This window comes from Rhynchophorus ferrugineus, unplaced genomic scaffold (genome assembly GCF_030347505.1).
Source record: "Rhynchophorus ferrugineus isolate W39M unplaced genomic scaffold, kcgeb_rfMv2 rfM9, whole genome shotgun sequence".
In the NCBI taxonomy this organism is placed as follows: domain Eukaryota; kingdom Metazoa; phylum Arthropoda; class Insecta; order Coleoptera; family Curculionidae; genus Rhynchophorus; species Rhynchophorus ferrugineus.
In genome coordinates, this window is record NW_027472588.1 from 27,078,480 (window position 1) to 27,102,420 (window position 23,941).

At 32.9% G+C, this 23,941-nt stretch overlaps 3 protein-coding genes across 4 annotated transcripts; all 3 read left to right on the plus strand.

The window, feature by feature from the left end:
* The first annotated feature begins 10,797 nt into the window (after positions 1-10,797).
* Positions 10,798-12,158, plus strand: LOC143202070 (uncharacterized). 2 transcript variants are annotated; one of them, XM_076413343.1, is made up of 3 exons: positions 10,798-11,302; positions 11,363-11,481; positions 11,766-12,158. In XM_076413343.1, the coding sequence occupies exons 1-3, from the start codon at positions 10,981-10,983 to the stop codon at positions 12,156-12,158; spliced, it is 834 nt and encodes a 277-aa protein (XP_076269458.1). In that variant the 5' UTR covers positions 10,798-10,980. The 2 variants fall into 2 exon arrangements, with proteins under 2 accessions (XP_076269458.1, XP_076269457.1); XM_076413342.1 differs by having other exon boundaries at positions 10,798-11,481.
* A 17-nt stretch (positions 12,159-12,175) lies between these two features.
* LOC143202071 (uncharacterized) lies at positions 12,176-15,233 on the plus strand. Its single transcript, XM_076413344.1, has 2 exons — positions 12,176-12,260; positions 12,363-15,233. The coding sequence occupies exons 1-2, from the start codon at positions 12,242-12,244 to the stop codon at positions 13,226-13,228; spliced, it is 885 nt and encodes a 294-aa protein (XP_076269459.1). The 5' UTR covers positions 12,176-12,241; the 3' UTR covers positions 13,229-15,233.
* Positions 13,373-15,233, plus strand: LOC143202069 (uncharacterized). Its single transcript, XM_076413341.1, has 2 exons — positions 13,373-14,343; positions 14,406-15,233. Exon 1 carries the CDS (start codon positions 13,373-13,375, stop codon positions 14,303-14,305), a length of 933 nt encoding a protein of 310 aa, XP_076269456.1. The 3' UTR covers positions 14,306-14,343; positions 14,406-15,233.
* Positions 15,234-23,941: the final 8,708 nt, after the last annotated feature.

Sequence of the window (23,941 nt, forward strand, 5' to 3'; positions counted from 1 at the left end):
AGTTCACTTTTTAGTCAGTAGACTGACCTTGATGTTAAGCCTTAGGCCCATTCCATAGATATACTCTTGTTGGGGAAATGGAGATTCCAGTTTAGAACAAAAAGTTTGTGTTATTTAATTTCCCATCCAATTACAATTGTCTGTTGAACTATAATATATTTTACCGCGTATTTCTGTTATTTGCAGTCGTTTACTGTGTCAAGTGTCTCGTATCTTGTATATGTTTAATTAATTTTTATCTCTTTCTTAATCCTAATACAATTAAATTTAATTCCGAAGAATACGTAACTAGTCGATTAAAAGAATATTAGTATTATTTTTCTACAAGCTAAGAAGGCATATAAATTGTGAGACACTTTTTTGCTTTAGTATCGGTAGTAACAAATTTAATTGAAGCGGTTTCTTTTTACTGCCCTATTCTTGCCGGAATTATTAAATAAATAACATCTTATTGAAAGATACAAGAAAGAACCAACAAGAAATCTACCTTGTTTTTTTCCGCACCGGCTGGGATTGATCATCAACCGCAAACGGACTGTAGCGCGCCAGTTCGAAATGTAACTTTTTCCCAATCATTCTGACATAATCGTTACGGTTTCAGGCGACTTATAAAACAGTAATAATATCAAAGACAAAGAAAAATTATTAAATTTAAACATGGATGAATCTCCAATCAGGCTTGAAGCATGTTAAAAAATGGTGTCAGACGTCCGGATGTTACTGTTCTTTTTTGCGGCTTGTTTTTCATCATACATTTATTATTATATTGATTATTTCAGGCGAGTAACACAACTTTTGCATTTTTTCTCCTAACATAAAATTATATATAAAATGTAATAAAACATATTAATTTATTGGCACAAATTATTTTTTAAATTTATTTATTGAAACTAATATACAACTGTTAACTTTAATCTAATTTAACCTACTAACAACAATTACAACTATGAAATTATCCACTGAATCACATGTAGTGCTCAAACATTTGCTAAATCCGAATAGTTTTTCCGTTTGAGAGGTCTAATGACATTATGACATTTAGAAGTCTGGATGCTTGCGTGTTGACGTAGTTCTAGAATCTTCTTTGATGGGAATAGGCAAATCTTCTGATGGTATGCATAACCATATCAATTTCTAGGTCGCTACCTTATTTTGGAACCTCTTAACGATTTGGACAATTGACTCACTGGCACCATATTTGAACTGCATAGATCCACACTGGTCTCAGTATCTGTTGATATAAAATATGTTTCTTGTAAGGTGATAGTTCGGGTTGAGCTCTTTACAGTCTGCTACTGCTACCGTTAATATTTCCTTTTCGCCAGCAAAGGTGGCATATTTTTTTGTCTCAATTTTAACTTAATTAGAGTTTCTATACTGGCCATAGCTATAATTTCTTACAAGAGGTTCAAATTATGCGGAAGTTTATCAACTATCAGTAGTCATGACTTGTCTGATTCATTGAGGGATGTGTTATCCCCTCAAAGCCTGCCCAAAATTATTTGATTTCCTTGGGACTTTAATTTAAAATATAATTTGACCATGCACATATTTTCATTTTAAGATAACTTTTATGTATACACAATATTATTATTTATTAAATTTATTAACTTGTTTTTATAGATATTTTTTTTCGATGTTGATTGTATAAGTTTCCTTTAGTTTTAAGTATTATAATTGCTAACTGCCTATGCTTTATTCCTTTTGGGGTTCTTTGAAACGCGCAAGTAGCGAAGTCCGTGTTGATAGTCTCCAATAAAATGCTAACATATTGAGGAGACTTTAAACCATTAAATCAATCCATCAAAATATTTGCATGTAAAATAAATGGAGTACAAGAAACCTTATCTGGTAGACTTGGTTAATGTTTTCAAGCAGTCTAGCTAGTTTTGTGGATTTTGTGATATAGAACCCTCTATATGTCACGACAGATACACAATGTAAACCATTTTAAGTAAATATTATATATTGACGATGATGTCCTGCTTTTCCAGGTTCCAAATATAACATTTTATATTTGGTATTGTGGTAAAAGAATGCTTTACTTGTTGAAGAATATGAAATGAAAGGTGTTCATAGGTCGTATTCAGGTTGGTTGTGTTCTATCAATAAACGTGAGCCTCACTTTACAAAGTTTTTGAAAATTCTCCGGTTTTGTATAAATGCCTAAAAATCTGCATGGGCGACTCCTACCTAAAATACAGTGCCGAATGTGACCTTTAAAAGCTGTTATAATATCTATAATTTTCAGCAATTTCAAATAAAATTTAAAATACCAAACAAAAACCAGTAAAAACTCACCTGAATCACATAAGGTTAGCAGAAGCTTGATGTCATTCATTATTCTATAGCGTTAACATATTGTGGTTTGTTACTTTTTGCCATTATAATATGGATAAAGGTAATTTTTTAAAAAATATCGATTGTTACAATTTTTATTAGAAAATTATATAAATTAAAATACAAGGGAGAAAAATTAATATACAGTCTAATATAATATTATAATAATATTAATATTAATATTAAAATATTATAATGTATACAATATGATCACCGCAATATCTGTATAACAAAAATCTAGAAAAGCTATGGTTCTTAATAGCAATTCAAGAACATTATTGCAATTGTTTTAAAAATTCAATACAATCACAACAAATATATCAAGGACAATAGTAAACTTGTTATCCTCTTTACAATAATTACAAGTTAATATTGCATTTTCGCAATTAAAATACTAATTAAAGTATATGAACATAATGTCGTACAATGGTCTTCATTATCTAGGGTGCTTCTATTTCAAATGAGCTTACATCATGTAAATATTATTGACAAAGATGTTAAACCAATAACTGTTTGGGAAATTAATCTTAAGCAATCTGAAAAAATAGAGTAGAAAATTCTATTTTTATATTTAATGCAATATTACCAACGAATTACTTCATTACTGTTTGTTAAAAATGGCTGAAACCATTATGATCCTTAAACTCGGACAAATTCCTATAGGCATATATGTTTAATACTTAAGCTTCAAGATTTTTGAGAACCTGTACGTCAAGAGGCTTAATACAATAATTGAAATAGAAAAACGCAAATATTATTCTGGAACATCAACTTGGATTAAACAAATAAACACTCAAATGCTAAAATATATTGTTCGGTTATATTTCTGGATATATCTCAGGCTCTCTGATAGCATGTTGTATACAGAACTGTAGGTTAAACTAAAATAGAACTTTTATCTTCCCTATATATAAACAGTTTATGATAAAACAAGATGGAGAACTCACTGAAGTATAAGCAATATATTCAAGAGTTTCACAAGGTGTGTTCAAAAATATATATTTAATCACAGCCATTTTAACATTTGACGTATATCTAATAACAGCATGAATAATAAATCTCCAAACCACCTTAACAAAATACACCGGTGACTGAAATGTGGACTATTAATCCAATAAAACAAAATACTTGTATAAGTATTTTGGCATGCATTTAGACCGACGCTTAATTTGGTAGAATCGCATAGTTGCCAAACGAAAGCAACTTGAACTTTAACTAAACCAAGTGCATTGGCTTGTCAGGCGCAAACTGAATCATAGTATACTAAGATACTATTGTACAAATCAAATAATTAAGCCAATTGCAAAGGGTATAGCATTAATTCCAAATGAGCATATTAAACGGTTTTATAATACAGTGTCATAATAAACGCTTTTTTCATAGAACCCATAAGGGGTGTAATACAGAGTGTTAAGGTTTAGTACTTGGAAAAGATGTACTTAACAATCAGCTAAATGTGTGTAATGACAGTGAATTGCCTAGACTAAAACGTTTATCATAATCCTATTTGGTTAATGGATAGGTATATACTATAGAGTCAGATTAATATAAGACATTTTACACAGATTACATACCGTACATAAGTGATTTTCTACACGTAATGAATGTAATAATTATCATAAGAAATACTATTATTACCACTGGGCAGATTGTAGAACTGAAATAATTTGACCTATTTGTCAAATTTACAATATAATGCATTAATTAATGTTCTATCACGTATTCACCTAACAAGTGTAATAATTATAACTTTCTATCCGCGGAATGTTTATGATGTTGTTGATATTTAGTAAACAATTTGTCTGGCCAAGGTTCTTTTGCTAATTAAAAAAAAATGTTATTAAGTTTCTCCCATAGTACAAATTAAGTATAGTTATTTTTATTGGATTTCCTAAATAAAAACTACGGCAAAAAATCCATTTTCGGTTGTTCGATACAATCTAAATTAAAATCTGTATATAGCGCGCTAAACTAAACTGGTGCTATATACATTTTGTATGGATTTGTTTGTATTTGTTTGTATTTATCTATTACTTAATGAAATATATATTTAATTACAATATTTTTATTGTTTATTAAATTAACTATATCTTGTATTGTTGATATGTTATTTAATGAATGAAAAATGTATATTAATAAATTTCAGCAACATTATAGGTATTTATCTATTGATACCAGTTTGATTTTATTTTCATCTAAGTATTTCAACTTTTCATTGCACCAACTATCCTAAAATGTTGATAATTGTAGTCCTATTGTGATGAATTGCTTTTTAAAGAGAAACAATACCCTTAGTTAACTACCGGCGTGATTTTTGCTATAATCGCATTTACAATCGCTCACATACATGTAGCCTATCCAAAATAGCAGTGAACTCACCAAGATATCAAGACATAGTCATCAATATATATATATATATATATATATATAACATATTGCCTATTACAGTTTGTAAATTCGTTTTAATACAGCACAATATTTTTCTTCTCATTTTGTTCTAGTTAAAAGGAGATGTAATGCTGTCTGACACGTTTGAACACGTATGCGAATCAGTCCGCAAAAGTGACCAACAGACCCAAAAAAGAAAAAAAAAACAATATAATTTAGGAATCACCATAATTAATGTTTCTTCATACATAGTTAGTTCTATTCTAGGTTAAATTTATGAAATATATATAAATAGTGGGTGTTTTTTTTTCTATGTGAACATAATTTAATACAATTACTTCAGAGATAACTGTTAAATTAATAAATTAGTTAGTATTCCACAAAAAACTTAGGAATATGCAGCTTTTTGACGGTTATAAGTCATTCCATCAAACACTGTTAGGACCCCATGAATAGGTCTATGAAAAGCATATAACAATGTTTAAAAGATTTATTTGTGATGTATATAATTTATATTTTTAGTTAGAAATATTCCTGAAAATAGATGCATAGTAGTTCAGGTGCCTGACCGACATGGCCTCAGAGTGTAACGTCTTGGGATGTGGAACAGATTACTACAATAAACATGCAGGTCGAGAAAGATATACCATCAAGAACTGTTTGGATATAATGAAGGAATTGTATAATTGTATACAATAACTCCCTTTGGTTTGGACGAACTCTATCGGACCCACCGAAAAATAAATTGACAACTGGTGGAATTGCGAATTAGTGTTAGACTGGAAATTAACAGGTTATTTATTGGCTTGAATAGTGGCTTAGAATTGGGTTATGATCCAATACTGACATCCAATACATGAATTAATACATAACAACTATGAGCATTTTGTTAAAATGTATAAAGAGGGAGACTATATTATTGATTTTGCAGAAATGGAAAATTCATTAGGGAGAATGCCACTGCATTTAATTAATCACTATTAAATCTAACTTTATCAAAAAAAATACACAGGTAATCACAGAAGAAACTAAGAATGAAATACACTGATATTAGAATAACTTGACAAGAAAACACAGCAAATAAAGAAACAAGAACTAAACATGAATGGGTTGTGTTCTGTAATCAAAATAAAAAACATTATTTGGATATACAATTATGAATTTATGTGGATTGGACCTCCAAGGGATACTCAGGTAGTTTAGTAAAGAGTTAAATATAAATATAATAAAATCAGTATAACCTACAAATTATTGTAGCTGTTCAACTATAGTTTAAGTGTTTCGATAATATATGCATTACTGTATTTTATAGCAATTTTGTAACATTATTTTATTGATATAAGAATGTTGTTATATATCAAAGCCAAAATAAACTAAAATCAAAAGTTAAATGCGGCAACATTGCGGCGTTTTGGCGTCATACATTGAGATGATGTGCGTTCACTGCTATTTTGGATAGCCTATAAATTACATTCATGCCTTGGTGAGATTCAAACTGCAATTCTTTCAATGATTACTTTAACTACCATATTAGTAGTAGTAGTAATTTACTTGTTTGTCTAGATATTTATTTTTTTTTTGGATGTTGATTGTGTAAGTTTGGTTTAGTTTTAAGTATTTTAATTGCTAACTGTCTATGTTTTATGCTTTTTGGGATTTTTTGAAACGCGCAAGTCGCGGAAGGGTTTTACCCTCTCAGTTTACGTTAATATTTCTTGGTCCGTGTTGATAGTCTCCAAAAAATGATAATTATAAATCAATAAATGATTTTTTTGAAAATGTTCGGGTCTTGTACAAATACTTAAAAATCTGTACGGGCGACTCCTACCTGAAATACAGTGCCGAATGTTTCTTTTATAATCTGTTACTAGAACAATCTATAATTTTCAGTAATTTTAAATATAATTTCAAATACCAAGCAAAAACCAGTAAAACCTCACCTGAATCATAGAAGGTTAGCAGAAGCTTGATGTCATTCATTATGCCATAGCATTAAGATACTTATTACTTCGTTACTGTTTGTTAATATGTTGTTACATATCAAAGCTAAAATAAACTAAAATCCAAAGTTAAATGCGTCAACATTGCGACGTTTTGGCGTCAAAAATTGAGATGACGTGCATTTATTGCTATTTTGGATAGCCTATGAATTACATTCATGCCTTGGTGAGATTCAAACTGCAATGCTTTCAATGATTACTCTAACTACCAGGTTAGTAACAATTTCGAGATAATGTCTGATTATTTATTACTTTATCGTATAATCTGTAGGTGATTTTTATAAATAGCAGATTTATATAGTAGATAAGTTAATTTAATATAAGGCATTACTCGTAGAACCAATGCATTAGTTGGCGTTTTTTTCTTCGTTGCTCTCATAGCCACGGAATAAGTGGGTGAGTTTAGGTTATGCGGAATAATAACAACAACAAAAAAACGTCCCATTGAAATTAAAGCGCGTTAACACCAACGATAAATTCCAATTATCGATAACAGAATACGAAATGACGGATGGCGTCTATAAATTTTAATTAATATCGCATTAGTGCGGCGGACCAATAAAAATGCATCTCGTCGGACGGGACGCGTCGCTATTTAGTATAATTAATGAATTGACAATGACCGTGGCAACGTTAATTGGTGGAAAAGGTGTGGCCGTGGTCGACGTCGTAATTGTTGGCGTCGTAATCTTGACTTACGGCGTGGAATATGAAGAGGACACGGCGCAGATCGTCATAGTTGAATTAGCGATCTGTTGCTTCGATAGGACTTGCCGTTCGGTTTATCAATCCACATTCTCACGCTGGTAGGCCACGATTCCTTACTTATTAAGAACGGTATTTGATTACTTCATATATATATATATATATATATATATATATATATATATATATATATATATATATATATATATATATATGTATACGTAGGTTCGGGAATAAGTGATTTCGGTTTTTCTTACAGATGACTGGAAAATCGCCTCTTTCTAAAAACAGGATTGGTGTTTATATTATCGGGGGGTGGTCAATATAATATGAACATCTGACATGTATACAATAATTATTTATTTTACCACTATTTGCTTTTAAAAAATTCACATTTTAAAATATTGGTGTAAAATATAATGTAAAAGTTCTGAAACTAAAACTCCCAATATCCGTTCAACTATGTTGACGTGTGGCAGTTTTGCTATGGTAGTGTATGGGCGCATTATCATGTTGAAATATGAAGTATTGAGCAGCAATATGCTAATCATTATAAGAACTTCATCTTTTATGATGTCGAGATATTTCATTCGCAGTAATTCGCCGCCCATATATGAAGGAGGGACCAGCTGAATACCATAATATTGGTAATCTAACCATAGTGAAACCTTCTTCATGCTTGATTGTAGAAAGCAAATAATGCGGATCGTAGACTTTTTTTTTGGGGTTCTCTATGCATACATCTCGCCATTTGTAGGAAACTATGTAAACTGTAATTCATAGAACCATATCACATTCTTGTAATCATCAAAGTCCAAGTTTTATGATCACCGCACCACTTCCTTAGGTTTGGCGTCCATTAAACAATTCAGCTGTTTTTGTCACCAATTGTCCCGTTAACCGAAATCCATCGACTTGTCTTGTCTTGATCAAACATTTCAGCGATCTTTTGTTTCAGCCTTTTCAGGACAAAGCATATAATGCACTGAAATAAAATCTACAAGGGTTAGCATGGAAACTGAGCAATAGATAAGTGTGGCGGTAGTTGAAAACATAGCATCACTGTTGATTGTCATCACTTCTGAATCGGAGTAATGAATTTATGAAAATCTATTCATATTCATGTCAATCTTCACTGATGACAGCGATAGGTGTGAAGTGAAAGAACATATCAATGTATCTTTATTATTTAAAAACTATATTATGAATTTACTAGCATGACGACCAAAAAAAATTTTGGAAAGTATATCGGTTTGTTGAGAAAATATTGTTTTCGATATTCGGAAGAAATGGAGATTTCAACAAGAAAAGATGCAAACGTCGTTTTATTTGATTAATATGCCTTACTAGAAGATCAAACACTTTTTGTGACTCTATAAGGATCTTATAATGAACTTTTTTAATACACAACAATGTTTTAATGACGAAATCTGCTCTTGAAAGCTACGAAACACTTTTAGTAACTTATGCTGATGATGCTGCTCCATTATATCTCAATTGTCAATTTTGGTTACGATGACTTAAATGTAGTAATTTTGATGTCGATGACAAAGAACGGCTTGGAGGGACAAAAAGTTGAAGATAATGGATTGTTACACTTATTGGATGACAACACAGCTCAGATTCTTAAATAATTTTCAGAAAATTTAGCTGTTGATGAATCGAATGTTTTGAGACGTTTGCATGCTATGAGAAATATTTAGAAGGAGGATTAATGAATACCACAAGAACAGACTAAAAATGCTATTTCTGATTATTTCAACATCGCATCTACATTGTTTCAAAACTATATTGACGTAATATGCGATACACGACGACCATCCACATTGACACCGAAACCTAATATTCAGAGTCATAATGACTCGTTGTGCACGCAGAACAAGAAGGCCTCCGGTTTCGACAATATCTCGATAATTCAAGAAAAAGCAATCCGCCAAGCTAACTAACATTATCAACTTCATTGTGAGGCTGCAACACTTCCCATCCTCCTGAAAACACGCATACATCGCAGTTATTCCAAAAAAAGAAACCCAGTCATCACCTTCTGACTACAGATCTATTAACCTATTAGGTTCCATCTCCAAACTTAGTGAAAGAGCAATTATATGCTCTCAACGATTTTACGAAGATAAACAATATCATTCCATTCGGTTCGGCGCCAAAAATTCAGCCGTTCATCACAACCGTCGGTTGGCCGTAAACATCAACTGGGTTTTTAATCGACGTGAAAGACTTGGAGCGGTCCTCTTGGACCTAACTAAAGCCTTTTACAAGGTTTGGCACAAAGGCTTAGTGGCGAAATTAATTCGGTTAGGTTCGAAATAATTTCAGGTCAGGACAATCGTTCCAGGTGGAGATTAAAGATCATCATCACTCCCAAACCAACATCGTTTTTCGACACGGTTTTATTACCACCTAGATTCTTAAATTGAAAAAAATATTAATCATTAATCATAAAGGAGAATACATGCAAGTACTAGATTAGATTTCAATAAAAATTCAATAAAACAGCCAATGGACGCCATAGATAATATCGAATATATTGTGATGCAGTTTGTAAAAATGTAAAATTTGTTTCATACTCGGAACGGACTTTGCTTCTCATTTTACTAGCCCAAACCTCCTAGTTAAAGAGAGACCAATGCTATCTAATGCGTCGTAACATGTATCCAAACTGTGTTGGTACTGGTCGACCCTTTTATTAAATGTCTATAAGATTCTTCAAAGCATTAGTGGTAACAATTAGAAATTAGAAGGTGGGAAACGTTGAAGTCAAAATTGATTCAAAAATCATTGATATACTATACATCATAGATGTTTCAAAATCATTTGTTTTTTTTCTCAAATTAGTCATTAGAGTAATTACCTATATTTGCTTTATTCTCTGCTGTGCAAGTCCATTTATTTATTTTACAATATTAATTTAACTACTGCCAACTGATTAGCTTGAAGTCGGTGCCGAGCCCAAACAATACAAAAATCTTATATATAAAAATGAATCGCAAAGTATGTTCCTAAGCGCATAACTCAACAACGCCTGGACCAATTTGGCCAAATCTTTTTTTAAAATGTTCGTTGAAGTTCAGGGATGGTTTTTACGGCGAGAAAAATTAGAATTATTGCTGGAAAAACCCTAAAAATAGCCCTTTTTGTTTGAATTTGTTTCGTGTATCAGTTGACAATTCATCTGTCATCTGTCAAAAGTCATCTGTAACAGACAACTTTTTTTTTTAAAATTTGATATGACTTGAACTCAAATCCTTTTAATCCGTACGAATTGTTTTATTTATTTAAAATTTTTTATTTGTTTAAAATTTAATTCAAATTTTAAATAAATAAAACAATTCGTACGGCTTAAAAGGATTTGAGTTCAAGTCATATCAAATTTAAAAAAAAAAGTTGTCTGTTACAGATGACTTTTGACAGATGACAGATGAATTGTCAAGTGATACACGAAACAAATTCGTATATCGTGTTTTGTGCAGAGTGTTTAGTTAGTTAGTGTTTGTTTAGTTCGTGATTAGTGAAAAAATAATTTATATTTGATATGCCTCCTATAAGACGAAGCAATTTAGGTAGAAGAACCAGAAATGCTACAAACCAAGCTAATTACCGATCTAATCGTACTGCACAAGAACGTGACGACGGAAATGAACGTGAAAGAATTCGGATATCACAAACGCGTGAAGCGCGAGCGCGACATTCAACTAATAATCGCGCAAGTTTGAATCCAGCTGCTTTCAGTTACGATGTGTCAATTGACTACAGTAACTACCAATGTGTTGTTATTGGTTCTATGAACTTGGTTTGCTCACACTGTAAGGCATTAAAATACAAAAACGAAGCCAATGGATTGTGTTGCGCAAATGGTAAAGTGAAATTGATACAATTGGATCCACCACCAGAACCATTGTACTCATTGGTTTCAGGAATAGGAACAGATTCTATACACTTTTTGACACATATTCAACAATATAACAATTGCTTTCAAATGACTTCATTTGGGGCAACAAATGCAGTTCGGGAAAATTTTATGCCAACTTTCAAGGTATGTATTATAGCAGTTACTCATAATTATTTTAGCGAACAAAATTTTCTGTCACCAAAGTTAAGATGTGTTACTAATCTTCAATTTCTTAATCATTACGAAATATATCACTTAGTCATCATATTATATGGTGATTCAGTTTCAGTGACACTTTTATTATATTTTATATTTGATAGATATTAGTTAAAACTAAATATATACTTTTTAAGATCAAATATTATTTAAGTTTGATCATTGACAATCCATTAATTTATACCACACCATAATATTTTTTTTATTTACAGATACAAGGGCAAATATATCACAGAGCAGGTTCACTGTTACCAGTGTCAGATAGCGACAACAAATTCCTGCAAATTTATTTTATGGGCAATTCACCACAAGAAATTAATCTGCGTTGTGCACATAACAATTTAGTAAAAAGGTCTATTGTAGAACAATTACAAACTTTATTTCATCAACACAATCAATTGATTATATTGTTTAAAACTGCCCTGGATCTGATGCCATCCGATAATCACAAAATTGTAATCAGAGCTGATAAAACACCTGCAGGTCAACATACAAGACGTTTTAATGCACCAACTATTGATGAAGTTGCTATCGTTGTAGTTGGAGAAAACTTGGAATCCCGTGATATTTTTTACATCGTCGGAATTTTCAATTACAACCTATAAAGGAAACACACCGCTCATATGATGCACTGCAATATCCCATTATATTTTGGCAAGGTGAAGATGGCTACGATTTATCAATAAAAATGATAAATCCCATTACAGGTAACTAAAATATTAGTTTAGCTATGGCGATAATATCTCAGTCACTATATTATGTATTTTAATTTTATATTTGAATGTTATTAAAACAAAATCTGTTTACAGGTTCTGAAACCAACAAAAAAGTCAGTTCAATGAACTATTATTCATACCGCCTAATGATTCGGGAAAATGCAGATAATCACATATTGAAATGTCGGCGATTATATCACAAATATGTTGATGACATGTATGTTAAAATTGAAACGGAGAGATTAACATTCATCAGGTTGAATCAAACCAAACTCCGATCTGAAGAGTATATTCACCTTCGAGATGCGATTAATACTGATGGAAATGCACAGAATGTCGGTCGGATGACTATTCTTCCAGCAACATACATCGGAAGCCCTCGGCATATGCACGAATATGCTCAAGATGCCATGTCGTATGTTCGTCATTATGGTACAGCAGATTTGTTCATCACATTTACATGCAATCCGCAATGGATACAAATTAAGCAGGAGTTATTACCTGGGAAATCATCCATTGATCGTCATGATATTACAGCCAGAGTCTTTAGACAAAAGTTGAAATCTTTAATGAATTTCATCGTAAAACATAATGTGTTTGGTGAGACACGCTGCTGGATGTATTCTGTGGAGTGGCAGAAACGAGGATTGCCACATGCACACATTTTGGTTTGGTTGGTTGAAAAGATAAGGCCAAATGAAGTTGATGCAGTGATATCAGCTGAAATCCCTAATGTACAAGTAGATCCTGGATTGCATGAGGTAGTTATCAAAAACATGATACATGGTCCCTGTGGAACTCTTAATCAAAATTCACCGTGTATGATGGATGGTAAATGTTCAAAACGATATCCACGGACATTAATATCGGAAACAATTACTGGTAATGACGGTTATCCATTGTATCGTCGCAGATCGACAGCAGACAATGGAAAATCAACAATTGTCAAATTAAATTAACAAGATATTGAAATAGATAATCGTTGGATTGTTCCATATTCACCCATTTTATCAAAGACATTCAAAGCACACATCAACGTTGAATCTTGCCATTCAGTGAAATCGATTAAATACATTTGCAAATATGTAACCAAAGGGAGTGATATGGCTGTGATTGGAATTGGTGCAGAGAATTCTAATGATGAAGTTACCCAATACCAAATGGGCCGCTATGTCAGTAGTAATGAAGCAGTTTGGCGAATATTTTCTTTTCCTATTCATGAGAGACACCCTTCTGTTGTTCACTTAGCTGTGCATTTAGAAAATGGACAAAGAGTGTATTTTACAGCACAGAACGCAGTACAAAGAGCTGCTCAGCCACCATCTACTACATTAACCAGTTTTTTTGAGACATGCCAAAACGATGATTTCGCACAAACATTGCTATATTCTGAAATGCCAAAATATTATACCTGGAATCAATCCTCAAGGAGATTTATACGACGGAAACAAGGAAAACCAGTTCCAGGATATACAGATGTATATTCCACCGATGCGATTGGCCGGATTTATTCAGTACATCCAAGCAATGATGAATGTTTTTATTTACGACTGCTATTAGTCAATGTACGTGGCCCAACATCATTCCAACAGTTACGAACTGTTGATGGTGAATTGTGTGGATCCTACAGAGAAGCCTGTCAACGTTTGCAATTGCTTGAAAATGACGCTCATTGGGATCAAACTCTCAATGATGCTGTAATATCATCACACACTCATCAAATACGAACATTGTTTTCTATAATCATATCTACATGCTTCCCATCAAACCCAATTGATTTGTGGATGAAGTACAAATATTATATGTGTGATGATATTTTGTATCAAATATGGAATAGAATGGGAAATCCAAATATACAAATCAGTGAAGAAATTTACAATGAAGCATTGATTTCAATTGAGGACATGTGCTTGATAATGTCAAACAAACTATTAATTCAATTAGGCCTGACCGCGCCCAATCGTCCAATGCATGACGCTTTTAACCAAGAGTTGCATCGAGAAAGACTGTATGATCTCAACGCTTTGAAAGAATAAATTCAAACAAATCTTCCACTGTTAAATGAACAACAGAAGTATGTATTTGAAACTCTTATGAAAGTAACAAATGATGAAACTGGAGGGATTTATTTCTTAGATGCACCTGGTGGTACAGGAAAAACTTTTTTTATTTCATTAATATTAGCAACAATTCGCTCACAAAATAAAATTGCACTTGCACTCGCTTCGTCGGGAATCGCAGCAACTTTGCTTGAAGGTGGTCGAACAGCCCATTCAGCACTAAAATTGCCATTAAATATGCAAAGCAATGAAACTCCAACCTGCAACGTTTCGAAGAACTCTGCAATGGCAAAGGTTTTGCAGCAATGTAAATTGATTGTTTGGGATGAATGCACGATGGCACATAAAAAATCTTTGGAGGCTTTAGACAGAACCTTAAAATATCTACGTAGCAATAATAACCGATTTGGTGGTGCAATGATTTTATTAGCAGGAGATTTTCGTCAAACATTGCCAGTGATTCCACGATCAACGCCAGCTGATGAACTCAATGCATGTCTAAAGTCCTCCAATTTGTGGAAACATGTTAAAGTACTTCATTTAAGCAAGAATATGCGTGTCGAGTTGCAAAATGACCAATCTGGAAACATATTCTCTAAACAACTCATTGACATTGGTAATGGCAAATTTCCTATAGACATGTTGACGGCTTGCTTTTGCTATGACTATAAACAAGTCCCAGGGGCAATCATTAAGTGTTTGTGGTATTAATCTAGAAAACCCATGTTTCTCACATGGTCAATTGTATGTTGCCTGTTCCCGTGTTGGAAAACCATCAGATTTGTTTATCTATGCGCCAGGTAATCAAACAAAAACCATCGTATACCACAAAGCAATATAATGATAATAATAATAATAATTATGATTCACATGATTAACAATAAAGCGATTACTTACTTTTCAATCCTTATATATGTTTTATTTAATTATTTTTTATTCACAACGCCCTATCACCAGGGTGATGGTTCTGTTCAGGAGAATTTTTTAAAATACGTAGGCACAAAAACTGCCACATTACAAATCTTTTTGACAGGACGAAGTCTGTCGGGTCAGCTAGTAATATTATAAATATCTTACATATTGCAAAAATAAATTACTAATAAACAATTCTAATTTCTTGCCCGCATCCAACTTCAAAGAGATCAGTGTGTTAAAATAATATTGTAAAGAGATAAATAGGTTTGGGTAGGTATTAAGCTAAATTGTGTATGTAGTAGAATATAAAATATGTGTAGTAGATTGGTGAAATAAGATTTTTATTTATTTACTTATTACAACGATTATTATGTACATTACATGTACATATTTTATTTTGAAATATTTTTTCTGTGTTAAAAATCTGAGTTTCATTATTTTTTAAACTTTCCCTATTTATTTATCGGAGTCGGTTCAATCTTTTTTTTAAATATTTTATAATTCATAGAATACAATTTTTTTACAGTAGTGGTTACAACAGTACTGTTACTCTTATACTTCTAGAGTCTCATCTGTATCTATTTCTTATTCGATTTCTAACATACCTGTATTAATGATATTTAATACATTTTAAAGTATTTAGTTTTTGTATACGTACAAGATCCTGATCGTCACTCCCGCGGACAAAAAGTCCATGCTTAATGACAAGACAAGAAATAAGTATGACAAACCGTGGCGATGCCGATCATGTCATCGATGAGCGGTTTCTAAATACCATCTCGGATAGAGTCGGCACGACATTCTGGACCATTAATAATCTCGTCGCAAAAATGTAACTCGTCACTTGTTCTCATTACCGCCCAGTCATCCGGCTTTTATAGCGTCCATATTAAATTTTATTAAAGCGATTTGATACGATTCCATCATTTAATAAGTTTTAATATCCTGCATACCGGGAACGCACGGCCACGGCAAAAATTGCACTGTATCGAAACCTCCCGTTTCTCGGAACGATTGCTCGACCATAAATTAACTATGTTTGTCAAATGTCACGGGATAATGTCCGTTAATCGACTGTGAATTCATATTTTGCCTCTTCGACATTTAAATTGGATTGGGTGATGGTCCAAAACCAGTCGTTTCTTCGTGCGGTTTTTTCTCGGTGTCGGACAAAAAACGGATTTCCACTTTCAATGAACCTACGCCATCGTTTCACTGAAAATTAATAATTTTGAATCGTTGGTTGAATCATCTATATCAGGCTAATAGTGTATATTACAGTCATATTTTTAGAATAAAAGAGGTATATAATACGTCGTCCAAAATAACATTAATCTCACCTTATCATGATGTTGTATGTATTGCCTATAGCAATTTGTTGATTCATTTTTCACTGAGACAGTGTTTTTCCTACTCATTCTGTTCTGGTTAAAAAGATCAAATGCTACCTGATGCGTCCGAACATATAATTGAACTTTATTGATACCTATTAGACGTTACAAATCGGCAAATGTTTTGGCGCCTCTCTATTTTTGATTACAAATCGTTGCTTAATATTTGTAATTACTGTGATTGATATTGTCGAAGCCAGATAATCAGAGCTGAACTATGATTGTCAAATGTCACGTGATAGTCCGCTAAATTTGATTGTGTGATGGTCCAAAACCAGTCGGTTCTTCGTGCGGTTTTTTTTTCGGTGTCAGACAAAAAAACGGATTTCCACTTTCAATTAATCTACGCCGTCGTTTCGTTGAAAATTAATAATTTTTGAATCATGAGTCGCGTCATGTATATCGGGCTAATACCGTATATGTTTTACAGTTGTATTTTTAAAGTAAGATAGGTGATAGTAAGTTGGAAAATTATAGAAGTATTATAACATTTCAGACTAACCAGCAATTGTCCATCGTTTTTTACTATTAGAATAATTATGTATATTATCCACAGGGGCTGGGAAAAATAATTCATCCATATACACAATACTATATATTATAAATTTATTACGCCTACTGACACCTATTAGTAGGTGTTGAGCTGCTATGTGCATTTAAAACAGCTGCACTTCTTCGCGGAATAGATTCCTAGAGTGTTTGAACAGTGTCTAACAGAATATTGTTCCATTCTTGTACGAAAATACCTGTCAATTTCGTCAATAATGTTGAAGACGGAAATCAACCCCTCACGGTCGGCTCTAAAACACACATAACGGTTAAATTATGTTGAGGTCTGGCGATTGTTCTATCCAGGGAAGATATTTAATGATACTTTGATGCTTCTCAATCTAAGAGTAAACCTTTTTTGGTGGTGTGTATGGGCTCATTAACATACTCGAATATGGTAATATTTGGCAGTTGGCTTTCTGTAGTGATATCTTCAGCATTGAGAATGTCGAGATATTCATTCGTATTAATCCGGCCAGTGATGTGAATGAGACGACCAATTGAATGCTGCGATATAGCCTTCCAAATCATAACGGAACATCCTCCACGCTTGGCTGCAGGAAGAGGGTGGTCTGGATCGTAGGTTTATTTTGCGATTCTTTATACATTAACCCAATGTTAATAATGCTTCATCGGACTATACCGCATTTTTCCAACAAGTGTTTAGGTTCTGTTATAATTTCACCATTTGTTTCCCAGCTTAGCGCTATTTTGCGTTATAAACGGGTTCGCAGTTACACTCCTATGAATGTTATTTTGAGGAACTCTTACCGTACTGTTTTTGTTCTGACAGTGTTATTCAAACACGTTGAATGAGTTTTGCTACCGCTTTTGCCGCGGAAGTTGTATGTGTCTGGCTGCAATCTTTTTAATATGGTGGTCTTTATCAGTTAATTTTAAGTTTCTCCCAGTTTTTCTCTTTGTCGATGAAGTTTTACCATGTTTTGTATATGCTGTCTTTACCGTGAATAGTATCGCTCGTGAGAAGTTAAACGATTCACTAATTATTGTCATAGAAGCTCCCTCCCATCCAACCTCAACGATTTGTCTACTTTTGAATCACACAGAGATCACACATTTCACCTATCGCTTATTTTAACCGTCGCAGAATAATGTAACCCTGTAATGTAGGAGATCATGTGAACAAAGCAATACGTATCAATTTTACTTCAGAAATGTTTATGTTAAAGATGAAACTTGTTCTGGTTAATTAATTGTTAGAAAAGTCAACGAAATTTTTAAAAATATCGAGGTAGACGAACATGGTATCGAGAATTCCATCTCGCAACATTGTCTCACAAATATACGTCGACTAGGAAACAATTTTTAACTATTTACATTAGACTGGATACTAAAAGAAGCTCGATATTAGAGTTCAAGGTGAATTGGCAGTGAATTATTTAATGAATCGATCTCTAATTGTTCATCGCTATTGAAAATAATTTTTATAGGCAATAAAACAAGGATCTCGCTATAAGAGCAAAAATATACATAATGTGCCGAAAAGTTTCAAAAATTGTTCCAAGGTATTAACCTCACAAATAGTGAAGCTAAGAATTGTGTGGGATTAGAAAGGAATTGTTCACATAACCTACTCTAACTAGTCACTACTAGAATTAAATCCATATGATTTTTAGTTAGCCCTAACTCTCAAAGATGCGTGTATAAATTTGACAGCTGTCGGACCTTTAGTTTGTGAATTATAGCATTTTAAGTGAAGCAACTTTTGTTATTGTGATCAAAATTGATGGGAAAAAATACAGTTGAAGCAAAAACTTGGATTGATGCCGAGTTTCCAGACACTGCCCTAGTAAAATCAGTCATCAAGGATTGATATGCTAAGTTAACACATGGTGAAATGAGCACTGAACACGGTGAACGCAGTGGACGCTCAAAAGAGGTTGTTACCGATGAAAACATTAAAAAATCCACAAAATGATTTCGAATATTTTATGGTTTTATTACGAGAGTGGTAAAGATTATTGATCAAAACTGCACGTACATAGAGATGAACACATAGAAACACATGAAAAAACTAATTACTTTTTCTAGTTCATTTTTATATTCCTCAAATATCGAATCTTCATATTTCTATTATTGATATTATCACTTGTTATCTGCAGAAATCTCGCCATTTTCGGCGTTCGGCTACATCTGTTCTTGGCTCCGCCAATGTTAGTCCCTTATTTTTAGGGTCGCTTTCTATAATCTAGATCCATGTCTAAAAATATATATGACCTTCAATAGGACACTTACATTTGATGTTCGCTGATGATAGCTTTGAACATTTTTCATTATTTAGTCAGTATTGAACAGTCCACCAAACATGGCAAAATTTGGTGAAGGACTTCGAATGTTCTGCGACACCAACAGCCGCATATTGTTTGAGAAATGCACATTCTCCTCCAGCGCCAGTTATGCTTTGCTGATTACGCTAGATTAAGAATGTATGGGTCTTTTATTGAATTAAGTGCCATTGAATATGGCGATTAGAGTGGGATATTCTAAATCTGCATCTTCCTGCACTTCACTTTACGGTTTCTGTCATTGGACTCCCCATCTTAGATTTTAAATTTACTTGTTCTCAAAGTTTTGATACTACTCTCGTTAGCTCCATTCGTTTAGGTCTTGACATAAATTATTACAGCAGTGGATGCTCATTAACTACAAGTTTCTTAAAACTAAAGTTTATTTTCACATATCTAGTTTATTAGGCTCTAAATTTTATAAAATAAAACAAAATATAAAAAAATGCTGACATAAAATCGTTAATATCTTTTTTTTTGAAAACGAATAATATCACCATTTGGCGTAGGTCACAATACTAGTTCAAAATTGTCTACGTTTATTATTTACTAACGTGTTTTTTAAATATTGTGGTATTTCCAAAGATTAATAATCTTAACAAAATTATACTATAATAAAAATACTAAATATGAAGTGTATATTTTTAATACGGTAAAATGGTTTCAGGTAAATCATGCAAGAATTTTATAATTTCTTCACAAATATAATACGGATGTTTTGAAATTATGTTTTTGTTCCACTGTTACGCTACACGAATTTCTTCGGTATTCAGATTTTTTTAAAAACTGAACTATTGTTAGGAGTAATATGTTATTAATATTCATTGAAAAACAAGGCAAACAAAAAGAAACTTTCTATTTGTTTAGGTTATTATGGGAAATGTGAATCGATAGTCTGTTTCTTGTATATCTTATGAGGCCTACATTTTTTCTTCTTTTTTGTTTGTTTTAATATAATATATTATACCCAACACTAATTTTTGGCAAAATTAATTAATTATAATTTAAAATCCAGTCATTGTTATTATTAATTTTGTTAAACCGAATCAACTTATTTATCAAGAACAGAAGACAGGTTGATATCGTATTGGCAATAGTTCTGCTGTTACAGGAAGCATTTATTTATACATAATTTAGTAGAATTCTTTAGAAAAGTGCATTGAAGTTGCTCATAGTCCTCTACTAATGAACCTTTCAAATTAGAAAACATCTATACTTCTTTTGGATTCCCTGCGGAAGTATCGCAATTCATGATGTAACTCCACCAAAACTGTATTTCATTAGATCGGTTGCTCAGCCGTGAACATTTAAACATTTAAAAAATCATCAAAAAGTAAACCAGAGTAAAAATACAGTCGATACCCACAAATAATGTTGCTGTTGCTTTGTTTTTATTATTTCATCAGATATGAAGAGTTGTATTAGCCACTCATAAGGCCCTAGTTTTTCGGAGACATTAAAAAACATGCCTGTAACATCAATATTAAATCGACAGTATCGTTTCTGCACTCAGTTTAATAAGTCTTCACTTGTTTCCATTAAAATAAAATAGTTTTCAAGTAATATCAAACTTTAGTTTGAACCACGTTTAAATTGGTAGCATTATTAGTCTTAGTCTTTAAAATGGAAACGCTAAATTAAGTGCCCTACAGAGACAATTTAAATGTTTTCTTTTTGCAAGCAAGCCTTAATTTCAGTTGTATGGTTCATCCTATGTTATTAATTATAATCATTTGTTAGTTTTTATTAATATATTTGTTCTAATTCAATTTAAGTTTGAATTTATGTCAATCGAGCCTTAACAATTATGAACCCCCTTCATCATGCAATAGCCCTTTTATTATTATTGAATATGACTTTCTTTCTTCAGAGTCAGTTGCAGATTAACTTTTCTCTTTTGTCTCTATTTCATCGAATATACTGCATCATCAAATATACATTTAATATACAAATTCTGGGTTATTGCCTTTGTAAATTTCTTAATACCATCTATTGCCTAAACTATTTATTAAGTAACTAGTGACTAATTCGTGATACTCTTGTTAGATACTACACGAATCTTTAAACCTCTTCTAACTTTAATTCATATCAATTATTATTTCAATCTAATCGGAACCAGGATTTCTGAAAATATCATATCCATTCAATTTATAAAACGACCATAAGGCAGTATTGTTAGAGCATGGACCTAACATGCCACCACTTTTTATTCTTAATAGATTTGGTTTGCATAAAATTAAAGTGTGCTTCCATCCTTACCCAATCCAAAACTGAATCTTTGAGTTCAAGGTAGCCGGCCACCAATGGCGGAACAAAATAGCTTGGTTGCTTGGCCGTTATCTAAAAGCAAATTGGCGGAAGAATGTACTATAAATACTCAAAACGAAGATACTCTATAAAAATATAACAATATTTAAAAAAAACTAAGTTTCCCAAAACGAAGTAAGACCATGAACTGAATCTAGTAGTAGACATTGGTCATTTTAGTGTTTATATTTCAAGCTTTTATTTAATTTAGATAAGAAACAAATATTATTGTAAGCCTTGGTGGATTTAACATGCCACCATTTCTTATTCTTGAAATAAATTTGTTTTTATAAAATAAAAATGTAATTTCATCCTTGGCAAAAGTACTATAATCTTGGAATAGGGCAGTTTTTCACAGTAATATGTTAGTCACAGTAAGAACTTCATCATTGAGTGTGATATATTCATTTGCCGACTTTACGGGCATTTCAATGTTTCAATTGTTTTAACCGTCACAGAACAATTTGTGCAATACACTCAAATATAACCTATAGGAGTTGACAGCAAATTGAGCAATGCAGATGTGTCGAATTAATTACATGAAAGAAGTTGTAGCGACCTTGAGGCATGTCGAATTTTACATCGTGGAATAACGGTCTACAAAATACCCAGAAATATAATCCCAGATGTTGAACACGGGCGGGGTGCCAGCAGCGCCAACTAGAACCCGACAACGAATGTCAGCTGGCGGCAACCCCGAGACGTTTATCTGGGATGTTATTGAAGGGTATTTCGGTCATTTAGTGTTCAACCCTCGTTTGGTTTAGACGTGCCACCATCAACTGCCCAAGACTCGTCTCCGCTGCCATCCGTTTTATCATTTGTATTTTTCACATTTTTTATATAGAAAATAAATAACGGTCACATAATGTAAACACCACTGTTTCATTTGGTTTTACCTCCATTCACCGAGTCACATCATTTACTCTAAAGTGGTGACCCCGACGTGATCTTTCGCAAAATTGGGTTTGGACTCGTGAATGGAGGGTACGTGCAACATGGTGTATTTTACGTGGCCGTTATATTTTTTGTTTCAAAATTTTAAATATTTTTAATTCGATTCGTCTTCGATTTTACCTTCAATATTCCTTTTCATTTCATTATTTCCAATTAATTTTTTAAAATTTTTTGTCAAAATTTTCTTTCGCAATCTTTTGAACTGATAGATATTTTTACATCACTACTTAATCATCAGCGTCTCGGCTAAACATCTCTTTGGGCGCTATATTTATACATAATATCTTCCTTCGCTCGCCGTCTCCGTCATAATGGCAGGCATTTTGATTTGAAAGGCTTTGGGCAGCTTCGGTCGGATACCGTCGTTATTTGATTTTTTCTGAATTACCGCAACGTATGTGACTACGGATTAGTCACGGAGCAGCTCCAGAAGCTAGGTACCGATTGCAGTCACCGTAGACTCGTCATGTCTTCGCCGAGGTACCAGAATTGCTAACGTCTCGTCGTCGAAGAAAATAAGCTACCACGTTGTCGAACAATCAATCCTCTCACAGTGTCGATTACGGGAGCCTTGTCCGAAAAATAGCTTGTTCTCAACGTCGTCGATGGACCACATTCAAGTGCCAAAGCAACGGTATCTGTAGGACCGGAAGATATCAACAGCCGTACCAGATCGCGACCGTACCAACTACAACCGTTTCGATTTACCATATTTTTCAAAGCCCTTTTCACACAGCACATTTTGTTTGGTATATAATTTTTTTTGTATTTGATATTTTTTCATACATATTTTGTATTTTTGTTGCTTGGAGTAATTGTATGTAAAATTCTGACAGGGGAGTGTTGTAGCGACCTTGAGGCATGTCGAATTTTACATCGTGGAATAAGGGTCTACAAAATACCCAGAAATATAATCCCAGATGTTGAACACGGGCGGGGTGCCAGCAGCGCCAACTAGAACCCGATAACAAATAGCTGGCAACCCCGAGACGTTTATCTGGGATGTTATTGAAGGGTATTTCGGTCATTCAGTGTTCAACCCGCGTTTGATTTAGACGTCTGCCCAAGACTCGTCTCCAGGTAACACCGCTGCCATCCGTTTTATCATTTGTATTTTTCACATTTTTATATAGCCAATAAATAACGGTCACATAATGTAAACACCACTGTTTCATTTCGTTTTACCT